The sequence below is a fragment of the Leguminivora glycinivorella genome, chromosome 22 (assembly GCF_023078275.1).
Source record: "Leguminivora glycinivorella isolate SPB_JAAS2020 chromosome 22, LegGlyc_1.1, whole genome shotgun sequence".
NCBI lineage: Eukaryota > Metazoa > Arthropoda > Insecta > Lepidoptera > Tortricidae > Leguminivora > Leguminivora glycinivorella.
In genome coordinates this window covers 3,440,358-3,456,141 of record NC_062992.1, presented here as the reverse complement: position 1 = coordinate 3,456,141, position 15,784 = coordinate 3,440,358, and the positions used below count along the sequence as shown (strand labels likewise).

The 15,784-nt window shown below is 35.2% G+C and overlaps 1 protein-coding gene across 2 annotated transcripts; it reads left to right on the top strand.

Annotated features, from left to right (window-relative positions):
* Positions 1 to 9,702: 9,702 nt before the first annotated feature.
* Positions 9,703 to 13,698, top strand: LOC125237953 (stress-associated endoplasmic reticulum protein 2). 2 transcript variants are annotated; one of them, XM_048145198.1, is made up of 3 exons: positions 9,703 to 9,838; positions 10,599 to 10,712; positions 12,678 to 13,698. In XM_048145198.1, the coding sequence occupies exons 2-3, from the start codon at positions 10,626 to 10,628 to the stop codon at positions 12,783 to 12,785; spliced, it is 195 nt and encodes a 64-aa protein (XP_048001155.1). In that variant the 5' UTR covers positions 9,703 to 9,838; positions 10,599 to 10,625; the 3' UTR covers positions 12,786 to 13,698. The 2 variants fall into 2 exon arrangements, with proteins under 2 accessions (XP_048001155.1, XP_048001156.1); XM_048145199.1 differs by lacking the exon at positions 9,703 to 9,838 and adding an exon at positions 10,214 to 10,232.
* Positions 13,699 to 15,784: the final 2,086 nt, after the last annotated feature.

Here is a 15,784-nt window from a genome sequence, read left to right as displayed (position 1 = left end):
ACTAGTGCGAAAAAAAGGAAGTTCGAAACGAGTGGCGATAAATTAAAACACGACCGAATGGAGTGTTGTAAATCGACACGATTACGAATTTCCTTTTTGCACGTGTATCGTACGACGTTTTTCAGTACAGATGGCCATCCGAAGTTTCGACCTGGCATATAATGAACCACTTCTCGCACTAGTGCGTAAAAAAAACACCATCTGTACTGAAAAATACATTTAGGACAAATTATAAATAATACAAACGAAACCTTAACACAAAAACACATGATATTATGTCATGATACTTTCATCTTTACATAGATCTATCATACTATGTACTACCTACTTACTACTTACTCTACCTACTTCTCTCTATCACTAATTTACTTTTTTCCACCGAAATCGGTGCAGAGTTAGTTTAGACAAGCTTTAGCTCGGTGGAAAAAACACAAGCTCACCACGCTGAAATGATTGCAAACTATGAAATATGATACATAATCATAAACTGTTAAAAGTTTTAAAAAAAGATGAATTCGAATTCGACCACCCCGACTAACGCAGCCTGCAAAATGCATTATATTTGTGCAATATTTCTGCACCCACATCCCATCTACCACAATTACCTGTGTGTAATTCATCGCCTCGCGGTTACACACTGATACACAATATACACATACACACTACACAGCACTAGGGTTGCAAATAGAAAAAAAAAACATTTTTTTTTTAGAATTATAAAAAAAAACAAGCACCATTGTTTTTTTTTCTAAATATGTTTTTTTTTTCAGATGAACAAATAATTCGACAATAACGGTTTTTCGTGAGTTGTAACGTGTTTCGATAACAATAACGCACATTTTAATTCGATAAACATTCAGTATACAAACGTTTATTGGGGAATCCCCGATGCGGCGTGGAGCGTGGAGTGGCGGTGGTGTTGCCAACAGTAAATAGTGATAACTATCAACTACAGATTTCGTAAATGTTACTTTTATAAGACCAAAATTAAAGTTATTTGATGAAATTCGTTTATTAGTTAACATTAAGTCTAAAAAACCGTATAAAGGTATTAACCGCTTTGCAAATTTTGAGATTTCGTACTTTAGAAAAAAAACATACCCCAGAAAAAAATACTGTTTTTTCACGGTTTTTTTTTTTCATGTTTTTTTTTTCAAGCCAGAAAAAAAACCGTTTTTTCGCAACCCTACACACCACCGCACTTCACTTCATCGTGTTCCATACAAATCTCATTTAATAAGCTCGTATCTTGATCTACAGTGATTTTGGGATACCTTACCTACGTAGTTGTTGATAGAATAGGGTTTTGAACGATAGAAAAATAGTGGAAGCCGTTGTTTTCTATTTATGAGCAAAATGTGTGGTATGTGACACAATATAGATGCGTGTGCCAGTATTTTACCAGCTACTTTACCTTTGAATACAAGTAAATTTACTAACAATAACTATAATGTCTTTACGTTTCCGGTGAAATTATCAAGACTGCCAACTAACTGTTAATTAACATTTATAATTAGAACTAGCTTTTGCTTTCGCTCGTGCTTAATTCTAAAATTGCGGAATGCTCCATACGAACTTCCAACCCCCATTTTAGGGAAGTGGGGGGTTAGAAAGAGACAAAAAGTAGCCTATGTCACTCTCCATCCTTTCAACTATCTCCACTTAACAAATCACGTCAATTCGTCGCTCCGTTTTGCCTTGAAAGACGGACAAACAGACAGACACGCACACTTTCCTATTTATAATATTAGTATGGATAGTTTTTTGTAATACTAAGCCAACTGGATTTATCAATCATTTGAATATTCGTAGACTACTTAATACAACCCACATGTGATGAACTGATGAATAGAAAATCAGTCAGAAATGTCAGAATTAAAATATTTCAATTTTTTTTCCCCTCACTAGCTCGGAAACACGTGTTTTGTCCTTTAATACCAGCGGGTAAAAACGCATTTTATCCACTAGTGGGTAAAGTAATTATACCTTGAATAAAATCAAATTAACTGCTTTAAAATTGATAAAAGTAGGTGAATCTAGTAATAAAGATGATTTACCACCTGTGGAACTACTGGAAGCAGTGATAAACGCATTTTTTGCGTTGTATTTTCCTCGCTATAGTGAGGGGAAAAGTTTTGTGTTACACTCGGGTGCAAATGTATTTTACTTCTCGTGTGTTAAAAAACTCGCAAGTTCAGGATTCTATTCTCGAACCACTCGCTTCGCTCGTGGTTCAACTATAGAATCCTTTCACTTGCTCGTTTTTCAATTTCACACTCGGCGTTAAAATACAACTTTGCCCCCTTGTATAACAAATAACTATTTTACGTGTACCTAATTAATCCATCCTTCTTAGGTATTGCATATGTGAATAATTGATTATGTGTTTTCGCCATTTGCGCGACTGGTGCTGTTCTCATTTTGTGGGCTTTTCTGTGTTTTTTTTAAATTTACTGAAAACGATCAATGTTTGAATTATTTTTGAGTGTGATAATCGGTGCCATATGTGACAGTTGATGTTTACCAAACCTTAGTTACCCAAACAGCAGACTAACAAAGCAGTTAATACACTGCATGTACATATTGTGTAGACTGTGTTTGTGCGTTAGCTCCTTGCGTTACTCGTCTCGTCAATGCTCGTCAAAACTCCGCTCGGGTGGAAAGTTGGAAACCACAAGCCAGGCAGGATTTGTGGAAAACAAGGGATTTACTATATTCATGGCTGTTCGCTTATTTATTGTGCGATGATCTGGACGTGATTGACGTGAAAGGTGCAACTAATCTATTTTTGTCGATGAGAAAAGGTAAACTGTACATTGGAGTGAGCTAAGCAAGTCGTAGGTAGTCTTTCCCAAAATCTATTTGTAGGTACAGACTACTTTATAATCCACCAGCAGCAGCAGGACACCATCGCGAGCGCAGACTTCTGGCCGAAAGGTGTGGTTTTTCGGCGGTTCCGGGGCAACCTGCCGAATCCTACACCGGGGCAAACGACGCGCAACGGAGCCACGCTGTTACGTCATCGCCCAAATCAATTGTTTAGTTGTAAACTTTATTGTTTGTTTTTTTTTTCATGTTCTTATTTAGGTACTGTTTTTTTTTAATTAAGTTTCATGACGCATTGGATTTATCTGTAATGTCATTGAAATGTGTTTTCAAATAAATAAATAAATAAATAATACAATACATAGGTACCAACGCATATCCCTTTTTTTTCCTTAGGCTGTTTGAGTGTCCCACTGCTGGGCAAAGGCCTCTCCCCTGGCTCTCTGGCTATGTTAGCCCACCTATCCGGTTGCATGCGATAGACGTGGCCGGCCTAGTCCCATTTAAGCCTGGGCCCCATTTAATAAACATTACAATTCAACAATTTTGTAAAAAAGTGACATATTTGTAAAGTTTTGCTACAAGTGCTGTTTAATAAAACCTACAAATAAGTAAGAAACCTACAATTAGAAAATGTACAATTGTAACCATTGTAAAAGCCGTTTAATAAACATTTAAATATGTAAAAAACGCCTGTAGTTTACAATGACAACATTGTACTCACAAATTTGTAATGGTAACTTACAATTTACATAAAATGTAAATTTTCAACAAGTTCTCTATCATTTGGTTTACCGTTTAACTGTTTAATATTAAGTATGGAAATCAACAAAAAAATTAAAATTTTATCTCTCATTTACGTAAATAAGGATATTTTGTTTGGTCTGTTTAGTGAAAAATTAATCGCACGAGATTAAAATAAAGAAGTGGATAGAGATTGCCGAGCAACTGAAATCCTTGAATATGTATAAAAAAAGGCTAGAATACTCCATATGCATCTGCTACCACATGATATTGAGAGCCACAGCTCATCCAGTGTAACGCACACAAAATCTGTTCAGTGTGTGAAAGAGCTGCATTTCTATTAGTCTCACTTTGAAGATAACCCCCTATTTGGCCTATTGCCCTATTCTTAAAAGTAAATATTCGACGGTAGTTATGCTCACCCGGAATTTTTCATTGAACGTAAAATCCGTTACATCCAAAGTAAAATGTATCCTTTTACGAAAAAATCGTCGATATTCATAATCGTCCCATTACTGTCACTACTAGTTGTTAGAACCATATTTTTTGATTATGCAGATCGTAAAGCACACTTCAAATCGAGTTTTGACACAGCATTAATCTCCTGTCAGAATTGTACTACAATTTACATAATATGTAAACTTGTAATTACAATTATGTGTTCAATAAAGCACATTTCCTTACAAAATTGTTAAAAATCACCTGTCAAGTGAAAATGTTTATTGAACAGAAATATGTAAAATTGTAGCTAAACTCCTACAATTATGTAAATTTTCCACTATGACAAATTTGTAACTTGTAATTTTTATTGAACAGAAACTTGTAGAATTGTAAATTGTCGGTACAATTTACAATTTACAATTTGTATTGTTTATTAAATGGGGCCCAGGGCCCTATCCTATGTTGTCCTTGTCCTATGTTAGTTTAGGCAAGGACAATGTAATACGTAAAAACTAGTGCCTACGCCAAATCTTGGGATTAGTTGTCAGAGCGGACCCCAGGCTCCCATGAGCCGTCGCAAATGCCGGGATAACGCAAGGAGGATGATTAATATAATATTTTATTTTAAGTCTTTATTTTAATATCACATCAATGCACATTTTGAGAAAAATAAATTTGTAGGCATCATCAGTGTAGTTATGATAGTATTTAATAGGTGGCGCTAAAAGGTATGATTCTTAGTATGAAAATTGTAAATCCTATATAAATTATCCTCGATTTAGGTATGCTTTTATGTGTTTTTGTATTGCTTGGTATAGTCCATTTCAAATACGAAGGCCCGATGGCACTTGAGACGGTCAATTAGCGTTAACAATAGGATTAGTGATAACAAAAGATACCTGATTGCACCGACAAAAAGATTGCACCGACGCGTGCCAATTTGAAGTGGGCCTAATTAGATAACAAAAGGCAAACATTATGAGCCCTATTGTTAAGTTTTGAGTGCCATCGGGCCTTCGTATTTGAAATGGACTATACGTGTTATTTTATTGTTATATTCGTACTATAAATAACCTTAACTACGCACGTGAATCAACTTTTCTTTGCCAGCAAAATTTCGCATACTTCGACTACATGCGGTCAGAAAATTTAATTGGGATTTAGTCTAATTAATGTATACCAGATGTATACTTATTATATTAAAGACAAATATACTAGCTATAGCAATACAACATGTAATTTTAGGATTTCCTATTTTATAACTTTTTTTCGAGCAGTGACCCAGTGGACATAGCTGTCCCTCACTTTTGTATGAAAAAAGTGTCTCTTCCACTGGGTCACATATTGTTTTAATTAAAAATGAATCGTTTTTAAATTTTTCCCTAATTGGTATACGTGAAATAAGGACCTTTATTCACGATGGTAAGGTTAAAAATCACAAAAGTAGACCTAATAATAAGTAAGGGTAACTCTTGCAAAAAGCATGAAAAAGTTGATTCACCCTACATTTATAGATATCTACCTACATCAAGTGCCAAGTTTTCTGTTCCATCGTGGCCATTCGTGGCTAACTGGAAATCAGTAAAAAATATGTCAAACTTTTACTTTCTGTCCAATTCCAATATTATGTTAGGATTAAGTAAATAGTAAGGTTTTTGCGACCGCAGTCAACATGGAGGCACTCACGAAATGTTTAGAGAAGAAAGAGGTTCGCAAAAATGTGTGGCAGATTTTGTTGAACGTACAGGGCCGAGCTTAGAATTTTAACGTGTCTGTCTGTCTGTTTGTCTCTCTGTCTATCTCTGTGTGTGTCTGTCTGTGGCATCGTAGCTCCCGAACGCATGAACCGATTTAGATTTTTTTTTGTTTGAAATCTGAGTTAGTCGGGAGTGTTCTTAGCCATGTTTCATGAATCCCGGTCAGGGTTTTTTTTTTTCAAAATTTAAATTTTGTGGTTATTAAATACGAGCAATAGATGTTGAGACATCGATTTCAATTCTACCTCAGACATCTACATCTAAGTATATTATTATTAGAATTTGAATGAAATTTGAAATAGTATTAGACTAGACACAAGTCAATAATATCAACATTCAAGAATAGTACCCCAGTGGCAATATTCGACATGTTTAAAAAGTAGACCGGGATATAGCATTGTTGTTCGTTTTGCTTTTCTTCATATCAATTTCATTAGATATAAAATTCCATAATTTGAATATGGTGCATGTAATAAGCGTCCTTGCGCGTTAAAAACATTTAGGCTATATAAAAAATCATGTGTGTGAAATTACATATCAGTACGTACCTTCGTACCTACCTACTTTTCCAATACTTCCGAAATTGCCCAGCTTTATTTCTTCATTGGATGTATGATATCTTCCTTGGCAGTAAAGCTAATTTCTAATAAGATGTTCAACAAAGATTATCTCAAATATCTCTATTATCTGTGCGACAATCTTGGGGGTCTAATATTTAAGAGAGCACAACACAATTAGGTAGGTAACTAACAATACTAGGCCAGTTGGTACTCGTAATCGTAAGTTAGTGAAAAAAAAAAAACTACCTTCTTAAAAAATAAGGAATTATACAATACGTACAAAGCCTTTATTTTTATACTTTTCCCAAATAAATTCAGGTATAGTCTGCGAAAAGAGTAGTCGTAGAATGGACCTGTATCTATGTTCCCATTCACGACTTCTCCACACGATATCTCTCTATCCTCTATATCTATACAAATTACAAATCAATATCGAACATTACCTATGGATAGGTATAGGTACTGATCAATCAATTAAGTCTGTATTGAGATATTTTAGGTAATTTAATTAATCCGAACAATATTTATAATTGCTTGTAACACAATACGAAAGCCGTGAACCTGAAATTTCTATCTACAACCCATTTAAATTAATTAACGTAATTCATTTACGGAATGATTGCCAGTTGACGGGTTCTATTCAACCGAATTCGACGTTCTCCCTTCGATATTTAAATTTAAATGGATTCTGTGATAGGCGGGGCTTACGCGAGGCGTTATCTCTCTCCACCAATCAGAGCTGAAGGATCACCCTCCAAGGATAACGAGGACCTGTGATTGGTGGATGCAGTGACATGTCCTTGCCATCCTTAGAGTGATAGTAACCTAGTCTATAAAGTCCTATGTTTGATTCATTTTAAAAGGGAATAAGCTGTTTTTGTTCTAAAGTTGTAGAGATATGTTTATCTCTGTCAGTTATTGACGATATCATTGTTGCGTGGAAGGAGAAAGGAGATGATCGATCAACGGTTATTGATTTATGGAATTACAGATTAGATTTATGAGGATTGTTTTGTGGGTGGTACCGTGATGATTGTTAAAATAAAATATATGTACAGTGAGCTGTGAAATTTCATGGATAAATTATGTTATGAATGAGTTCATTTATAAATTTGCCATGCACTTTTTACAGCTCACTATACAATAGGCTAGTTTCCTACTAGTCAAATCAGCTTCTTTTTAAGAACTGTCAAAGCGATTGGCTAATATGGAGTTACTATAAAATACTGAGGAGTGACGTTCGGTCAATTCTATTACTTTATATCTTTCTCATAACTACTGTCCATATTTTTCTTCTAATTATGTGGTGCTTTATTTCGTGCACTGCATAAAATATTTTATTTTAAGTATAGGAAACTAGCCTATTTCCCACACTTGTACATTTTATAGGCAAAAATGTGCCATAACCATGATCTTAATATTGTAAGGGTAAATTTCCCTTTTTTTTAATTATAAATGGGCTTACTCTTGGCCACAGACTAGCCAAAGGCAAAGACGTGGCCTACGATGGAGTGAGCTCGCCCAGAAGAATGCCTGTTCACTCTTGATTTGAAGGTAGCCGGGTTATATGAGCTCGGAAATATAGCCGCCGGCAAGGAATTCCACTCCTTGGCAGTGCGCATATTAAGAAAAGAAGAAGCAAAGCGCTTCGTGCGAATTCGCGGAATATCTACCAAGTAAGGATTTTTTTTTTAATATGAGCGATTTTTCTGCTTTCCCAGCCCTACCCTAATACCAACCTATCTAACTATACCTATGTAGTAGAAAATTTAATCCCATGCACACTCGATCCCCTCAAGTTTTTTTTTAAAGGCAATCGGTAAAGTACCAATTAAAATTAGTACCTATATAGTAAATTACTGACACTTTTCTCACCCTATACATTGATCATCGTAGGGTTGTTTACTCTGTGATTTTATTTTATATTTTATAGGTGCATTGGGGTAATTTCGAAAGACATGATGGAAATAATGGTGATTTTTATGTGATTTTCGTGATTAGATATCAGGATTTCCCTTTCGAAATTACCCGAGCATTTCTGTGCTTCGAAATTACCCCAATGCACCCTATTGTTTAACCAAAGCATCATTAATATTAGGTGGCTTAAAAGCTACTACGCCAAGGTTACGTTTAGTTTTTGGATCGGTATGTGTAAGATGTCCCCCAATGTTTATTAATTTACATTTACGTTAAAACTTAACTTTAGATAAGATATAGATGGGATAACATCGTATACATATCCTAGAAAATTCCAATCTGGCCGTTAGAACAACCTATGAAAAGGTAGACAGATGCGTCGGGGTGTTATAAATTTGACGTGTCTGTCGGTCTGTCTGTCTGTCTGTTTGTCTGTCTGTCTGTGTGTGTGTCTGTCTGTGGCATCGTAGCTCCCGAACGGATGAACCGATTTCGATTTAGTTTTTTTGCAATAGGCTAGTTTCCTATACTTAAAATAAAATATTTTTGCTGCGCACGAAATAAAACACCACCTAAGTAATTAGAAGAAAAATATGGACAGTATATGATTAAAGAGAAATATAAATAAAGTAAATGAATTGACTGTGATTTCACTCCTCAGTAGATATTTCATAGTAATTCAATATTAGCAAATCGTTTTGCAAGTTTATAAAAAGAAACTGATTTTGTTAATAATAAAGGCACCCCAGTGGGGTTATTTTTAGGACGCAAATTCAGTACCAACCTAGGTAGGTATTTGCCTTTTTAGAACACATATTAATAGGTATATTAGTCTTATCGAGTTGAAAATCAAAACATCACGATGTTTTTCAGTTTCGGGCGACCTACACGTGACAGAAGAAGCAGAGCCATCGTTGCTGACATTTAAGTGGTGAATATAAATAGGTACCCTCAATTAAAATCCAACCTCACCTTTTAACTTTGAAACTGCCTTTCTTAGTAAGGATGGCATTTTATCTCTGCATCTTTTATTATTTTGAATATATATCAATTTTATTTTTAACAAGTTTTCATTTTTAGTCGTTATTCTTGTATACATATTGTGATGATAAGCGCCATCTAACGTAGATTATAAACAATAGCCAACAGATTGACTTCAGCGCCATCTTTATATTCGTTTGGAATACTGGACAATGATGAAATGTCCCTTTCAGGTCGCATTTGTTAAAAGTTCGGCTACTCCCTGCTAGATGGCGCTAGCTACGAATCAAAGCAGTGGTTATGCCAAGTACTTATGAAATGCCTAGAACGAACGTAATCTTAATTCAATAAATACTTAATATGTTTACTAAATCAGTTTTAATCGAATTTATTTAGTTATAATGTCATATTTTCGTGGAAATAATTTTCAAAATATAATATTTTAATTGAATGTGGCAACATTAAACTGACGCGTGTCTATTCGTGCTTCTTCGTTTTGTGACGTACGACGTCGACGTGTTGACATTTTCATACCATTCATTTCACTTTTTACTTACGTGTCAAACAAGCGAGCCTTGTGCGCTTCGGCACATTTAATTTTAGGATTTAATTGTGAGTATTCTACCGTACTACCCTTTATTTTAGTTTCTACAACAGTGTTTTAGTGGGAGGTATAATTTTCCACCGACATAAGTCAAGTGCGTAAAAGTGTCGCGAGTTTTCCATGTTTTGCACCGTGCCGACCTAAAATCTCCGATATTTTACCGATAGTAACGGTTGATTAGGTGTGAATTACTGATTAACACTGTGAAAGTGCGCCTTATGCTCATATCTATGTTTAAATCAACGCAAAATATCCGTGGCAATAATACCTTGTTAAGTTTCTAAAACATCTGGATAAACACGGTTTTAGTGACGTCTTTGGTATTATTCTCAGTAATTTGTTTTTCCCGAGCTCTTTAAAGACATTAGCGGAGTATAATAGCACGTTTTATTACTTGATTTGGTAATTATTTCTGGTATTTGAATCGGTTAATTGGAAATCCCAACTGACTGTCCAAATACATTTTTTGCTCTTATTTTACTCAACAGTGTTCAATTCAATCTTAAACTTTCTAATGTACCTATCATTGATTTCTAAATCAAAAGGGGTTAAGATATTATTACTCTATGTTACTAATTAGTTCATTTACTAATGTACTGATTATTTGAAAGAATCCAATTATCTAGGTACTCATTACCTAATGATTATACCATTATCTTTATATAAAGTATTCTAATTGATAAAATGTTTCATTTGAGATCTGTAAGGCCTTACTGTCAAGTACCTTTTATTGCCTTGTATTTTAGTGGAATTTTATGTATTTTACAGGACAAATATAACTGATAATCAATAAAAATGGCCCCAAAACAGAGGATGCGCATCGCCAATGAGATTGCCAGCAAAAACATCACCCAGCGAGGCAATGTACCCAAAACGACCAAGGTAAGAAACATTCCCATTATGAAATAAGACTATGATGATGATGATTATATCCTGTTGTCCCTCATCAAATAAAACTATGGAAACGGATTATATTATGTATAATGAATTTAAAATTCATCCCGACATTTCAAATACTACAGCACGGTCAATGGGCCATTATACGTGATATAATCCGTTTCGTAATTTTATTTCATGAGTAACTATTGCGGTAACCGAAGACTAGGTAATTATGTAATTACATTACTTTCTATTAGAGATGGGCTGAATGCGAATATTCGGCTGAACATTCGGTTCAGCTGTTACCGAACCGAACATTCAGCCGAATATTTGGTTCCGCCATATTTTTAATCCTGGGTTAGAGTTAAAAACTTTTCAATTATTGGTAGTGGGTATTAAGGCTCTTAATGTTCCTATAATTTAGTGCACAAGAAAACTTTGGTTTTTTTTTCTTAAGCTACGTTACTTTTCCTTTTTTACGTAATTATTGTAGGTACTTATATTTTAACGCATTTTATCTCCCTTTGGTGGTTCCTTAGAATGCTGAAATGGGATGTCATTATCCAATGAAAAACGATACAACTTACGCTATTTATTTACTTTGTTTATTCGGTAAATATTCGGCAATGTAACCGAACTATTCGGCCGAATACGAACATTGAAAAACTTGCCTATATGCCGAATACCGAATCTTTACCGAATATTCGGCCCATCTCTACTATCTATAAAATAAATACTCTCGTCCTTGAGCATTTTGTTGATTGTTTGCCATCATTTCAGTGTTTTAGAGATCATAAATTTATTACCTTTCTGCCCTTCGTATATCAATTCCAAATAGACAATTCCACTATAGTACATTAGGATAGAAGTGCGTAAAAAAGGAAGAACTCGTGTCGATTTAAAACATCGTGTTTTACTTTATCGCCACTCGTTTCGAATTTCCTTTTCGCACGTGTATCGTACGACGTTTTTCAGTACAGATGGCCCTCTGAAGTTTCGACCTAGCATATAATAAACCACTTCTCGCACTAGTGCGTAAAAAAAAAAGCACCATCTGTACTGAAAAATAAGTTTGCCATGCAACTCCAGTGTTGAACCCTTTTAAAATGGATTATTATACTTATTTTGAAAGTTTACCAAAAACAAGGTAAATTCAATTCTACCAAAAAAACATCCCTATCTTAACATTTGCAACTGTACTAATATCAGCTCAATATTTTTTATTTACATTTAAGTTATGCATGATATTCTTTGTTATCACACTTATCACGATCGCCACCTGTGACATTGGAACTTTTCCACCGCTATTATGAATATTATTTTGTTAGGAATAAGGGTTAATTTTAAACACTATTTTATGAAAACTACGCCTTTCTATATTATCGCTTCATTTAATCGCCGCAATTAGCCTCGGTTTTCTAGCCAATTGGTTATTACAGTTATTTAAAATTGAAAGTATTTTCATGGCCATGGTAAGGCTATGAAAGTATGAAGTGGTAAAAAAAATACAAGTTGTGTAAAAATTATAGTATATCATGTAGTTTAAATTAAACAATATTTGTGCTTTCATTTCTACTGCTATTACTGCTAATGATTTGTGTAAAAACTTAAATAGTTGGTATATTTTATTACTAGCTGGCTTTGGCAATTCCACCTTTGACCCTGTTATCACTGGATATATGCATACACTCCATACTTTAACACTTGTAGCCCATTTATTTGTTGAAACTTTAATTATTATCACTTGTAGTTGTTTCCCTCTCAACCCCGGTGGTAAAAAAGTTGACTAGTTAACCATTGGGTTAACTTTTTTGTATACATATGATAATGTTTTTTCTCTACTTTTAAGTGTTGAATGCCACTGTATCAAATTATTTGACGTTCAAAACACCAAAGAGCGCATAATTGAGTTTAGTTTAAAAGTACCTATTGAATTTGTTTTAGTCAAAACTGTTTTGTCTGTTACAGGAAAAGGAAGACCAGTATCCAGTAGCTCCCTGGCTCCTAGCTCTCTTCATCTTCGTAGTATGCGGCTCCGCTATCTTCCAAATAATCCAATCTATCCGACTGGCCTAAACCCTAGACTCCCCGACGTGGCTTGAGTTGTTTCTACTCGCCGTCAGATGTCGTTGTGTGCTATGGGATGGTGGCTGTCACTTTAGTTTCATTCTCAAACGTGTGGCGGCGCTTTTATCGCTATATAGTTTATAGGTGTTAATATTTTTACAAGAATTTATTTTAACACTTTGAAGCGACATCTGACGGTTTTATCACGTTAATATTATAATACCAGTTTTACCAAAATAAGTTACTTCTTTGGTGTTTCGGCTGATTTTTTTATTTGGCCTGATTAGATAATTTTATACCAGCCAGGTTGTGAATTGACTTGGGGACTTAATCATTCCAATTTTTAACACTTGCCGATTAAAAATTCAACTTTCATTCATCGGTCTTCTCCATTTTTTACTGAATTTATTAGAATATAAGTGACTTTATCTTAAGTTGTAATAAATGTAGAAAATCTTGTCACTTAGATTCCAGAATCGCTCAAGCCACCATCCCATAGTAAATGTGATATTTAGTGTTCTTATACACTGTTACATCTTGCAACTAAGGATGCAAGTCATGGGACTTGTACTTTTTTACAAGTTTTGTAATTAAGTGTATAAAAATGTTACATGTGCGTCTCTCTAGCTTACAATGGTTACATCTTTTATCTAGCGGTAAGCGCAGAAATGCATATAATCTCAATTTTCAAATGTACGAACTATATTCTTGTATATTGTAAAGTAAAATTACGAAATCAAGCATTTAGAATTCGAGATTCCATTCCTTTTATTTGACGCACAAAGATGTGTATACATTGTGTTACGTTTTTAACCGACATATATGAAATTATTTTACCGCCACTAGGATTACGGAAATCAGTGGGTGTATTTTTAATTATTTGTAATTTATTTGAAATGAAATACAGTATATTTGTCTCTTATAGTGTTGTTTGTTTCCGTGTGGTGACAGTTAACAATTTCACCACCCCCTTTCTTCTCGTGGGTGTCGTAGAAGTCGACTGTGGGATATGGGTTAAAATGTGGCGTTTGCGAGAGGCTGGCAACCTGTCACTGCAGTGTCACAGTTTTTCTTTCAACCCCTTATTTGCCAAGAGTGACACTGAAACTTAAGTAGTTTCATGTGCTCTGCCTACCCCTTCATGGGATAAAGGCGTGATTGTATTTCTTGTATGTGTGAGATAAGAGGTCGACTGGTCGCGTTTTTGGCAGGTGGTAACTGTGAGGTAACCGAGCGCGGGTGGGCGGCAGATTAAGCGGGAGTGGCCGTACTGTACGATAGTACTTTTTATTATACTGTGCCAAAACAGGGTTTATATGTGACAACTAGGAAACCCTCATACTATTTAGCTCTTGTTCCTGCTACAATGAATTATGTCACGGCCCAGCCACGACATTGGTCTAAGCGCGGCAGCCACCATACGTGCGAATGAAAAGTCGCGCTTAGACCAATGCCGTGGCTGAGCCGTTAGTCTTCCTCCACCTGCACGGGAAGAATGGTCGTGCGTCGTGCGATAGACGATAAAATAGCAGGCCGTCCCTATCGCACTATTTGTAAGTGCTTTAGGGACGGCCTGATATTTTATCGTCTATCGCGCGACCATGCTTCCCGTGCTGAAGTCACAACATAAGATTTTCATGTCATGGATAAAGTCAATCATGCTATAAAGTTTGACAAGCCTCTGGTTCTCGCTAAGGAGAAGCGATATATACCCAGAATTTTGCGAGAGGCCATTGAGATCAAGAAATATCCAAACTTTAATAGAGAGGATGGCTTTACTTTACCACCGGCTTGGGATCCAGTAGTACATCTGATAATGGAACAAGCACGACGAAGGCTGTGAGGCATTTGTGTTGTATGGTGTTGGACATTTGCAGTTTGTTTCTTTGTCAATTTTGTGTAGATTAATTGGTTAATTATTTTTTAACAGAGTAATGGTAAAATTTTTTGAATATTGTATAACTAGCTTTATTAATAGTGTGTGAACCTGCCTTAGAAATCTATATTATTTGTGGTCATGGTTCGTTAATATTTCTTGTAAGTGGGTAGCTTTTGCACTTTTTAATTTTTCCTCAGTCACCCGTTGACCACGAACGCTGTAAAGAGTTCGAAACGTCGGGATGTATTTTAAATTCATTATACGCGATTTAATCCGTTTCCATAGTTTTATTTCATGAGTAGGTAACTATCGCGGTAACCGAAGACAATATTATAAGATTTTTGTTTGAAATTTGTCCATACTCGGGCGAAATAACTTTATAACCTTGAGTTTATGCATGATGTTTTAAGGTTAGGTAGGCCTTAAATGTTAGGTATACCATACACCTTAGCACCTTACCTTATAGAGAAACATATACCTAAGTAGTTGCTATTTTTTTAAGTTTACCTTTTTTGTGGACAGGTTTGAGTCTGTCAAAAAAGTGACTCACCCACATGTCAGAATACAATGCAATGTACTGTGGCCTATTTCAGAGGACACTGACATTTTATCCCGCAGGCGACATGTCACTGTCATTTAGAGATGGGCCGAATATTCGGTAAATATTCGGTATTCGGCATATTCGGCAAGTTTTTCAATGTTCGTATTCGTCCGAATAATTCGGTTGCATTGCCGAATATTTACCGAATAAACAAAGTAACGTATTCCATTGGATAGTAAGTTCCTATTTTAATAGCTTTCTAAGGAACTACTAAAAAGAGATAATTAATGCATCAAAATATGTAAAAAAACCGTAGTTTAAGAGTTGAGAAGAGTTCAGAGTTGTTTTAACTAAGTTTTAGTTATCCACTAAATCATAAGAACATAGTTGTAGTAACATATGTAACCATTATCAAGCATTTAATATTTTTAGTGAACATCCGCTTTAAAAATATGGCGTAACCGAATGTTCGGTTCGGTAACAGCTGAACCGAATGTTCGGCCGAACATTCGTATTCGGCAAAGTCCGTATTCGGCCCATCTCTACTGTCATTCATATGTGAGAGAGAAAAAATATCTTCGCGCTCTC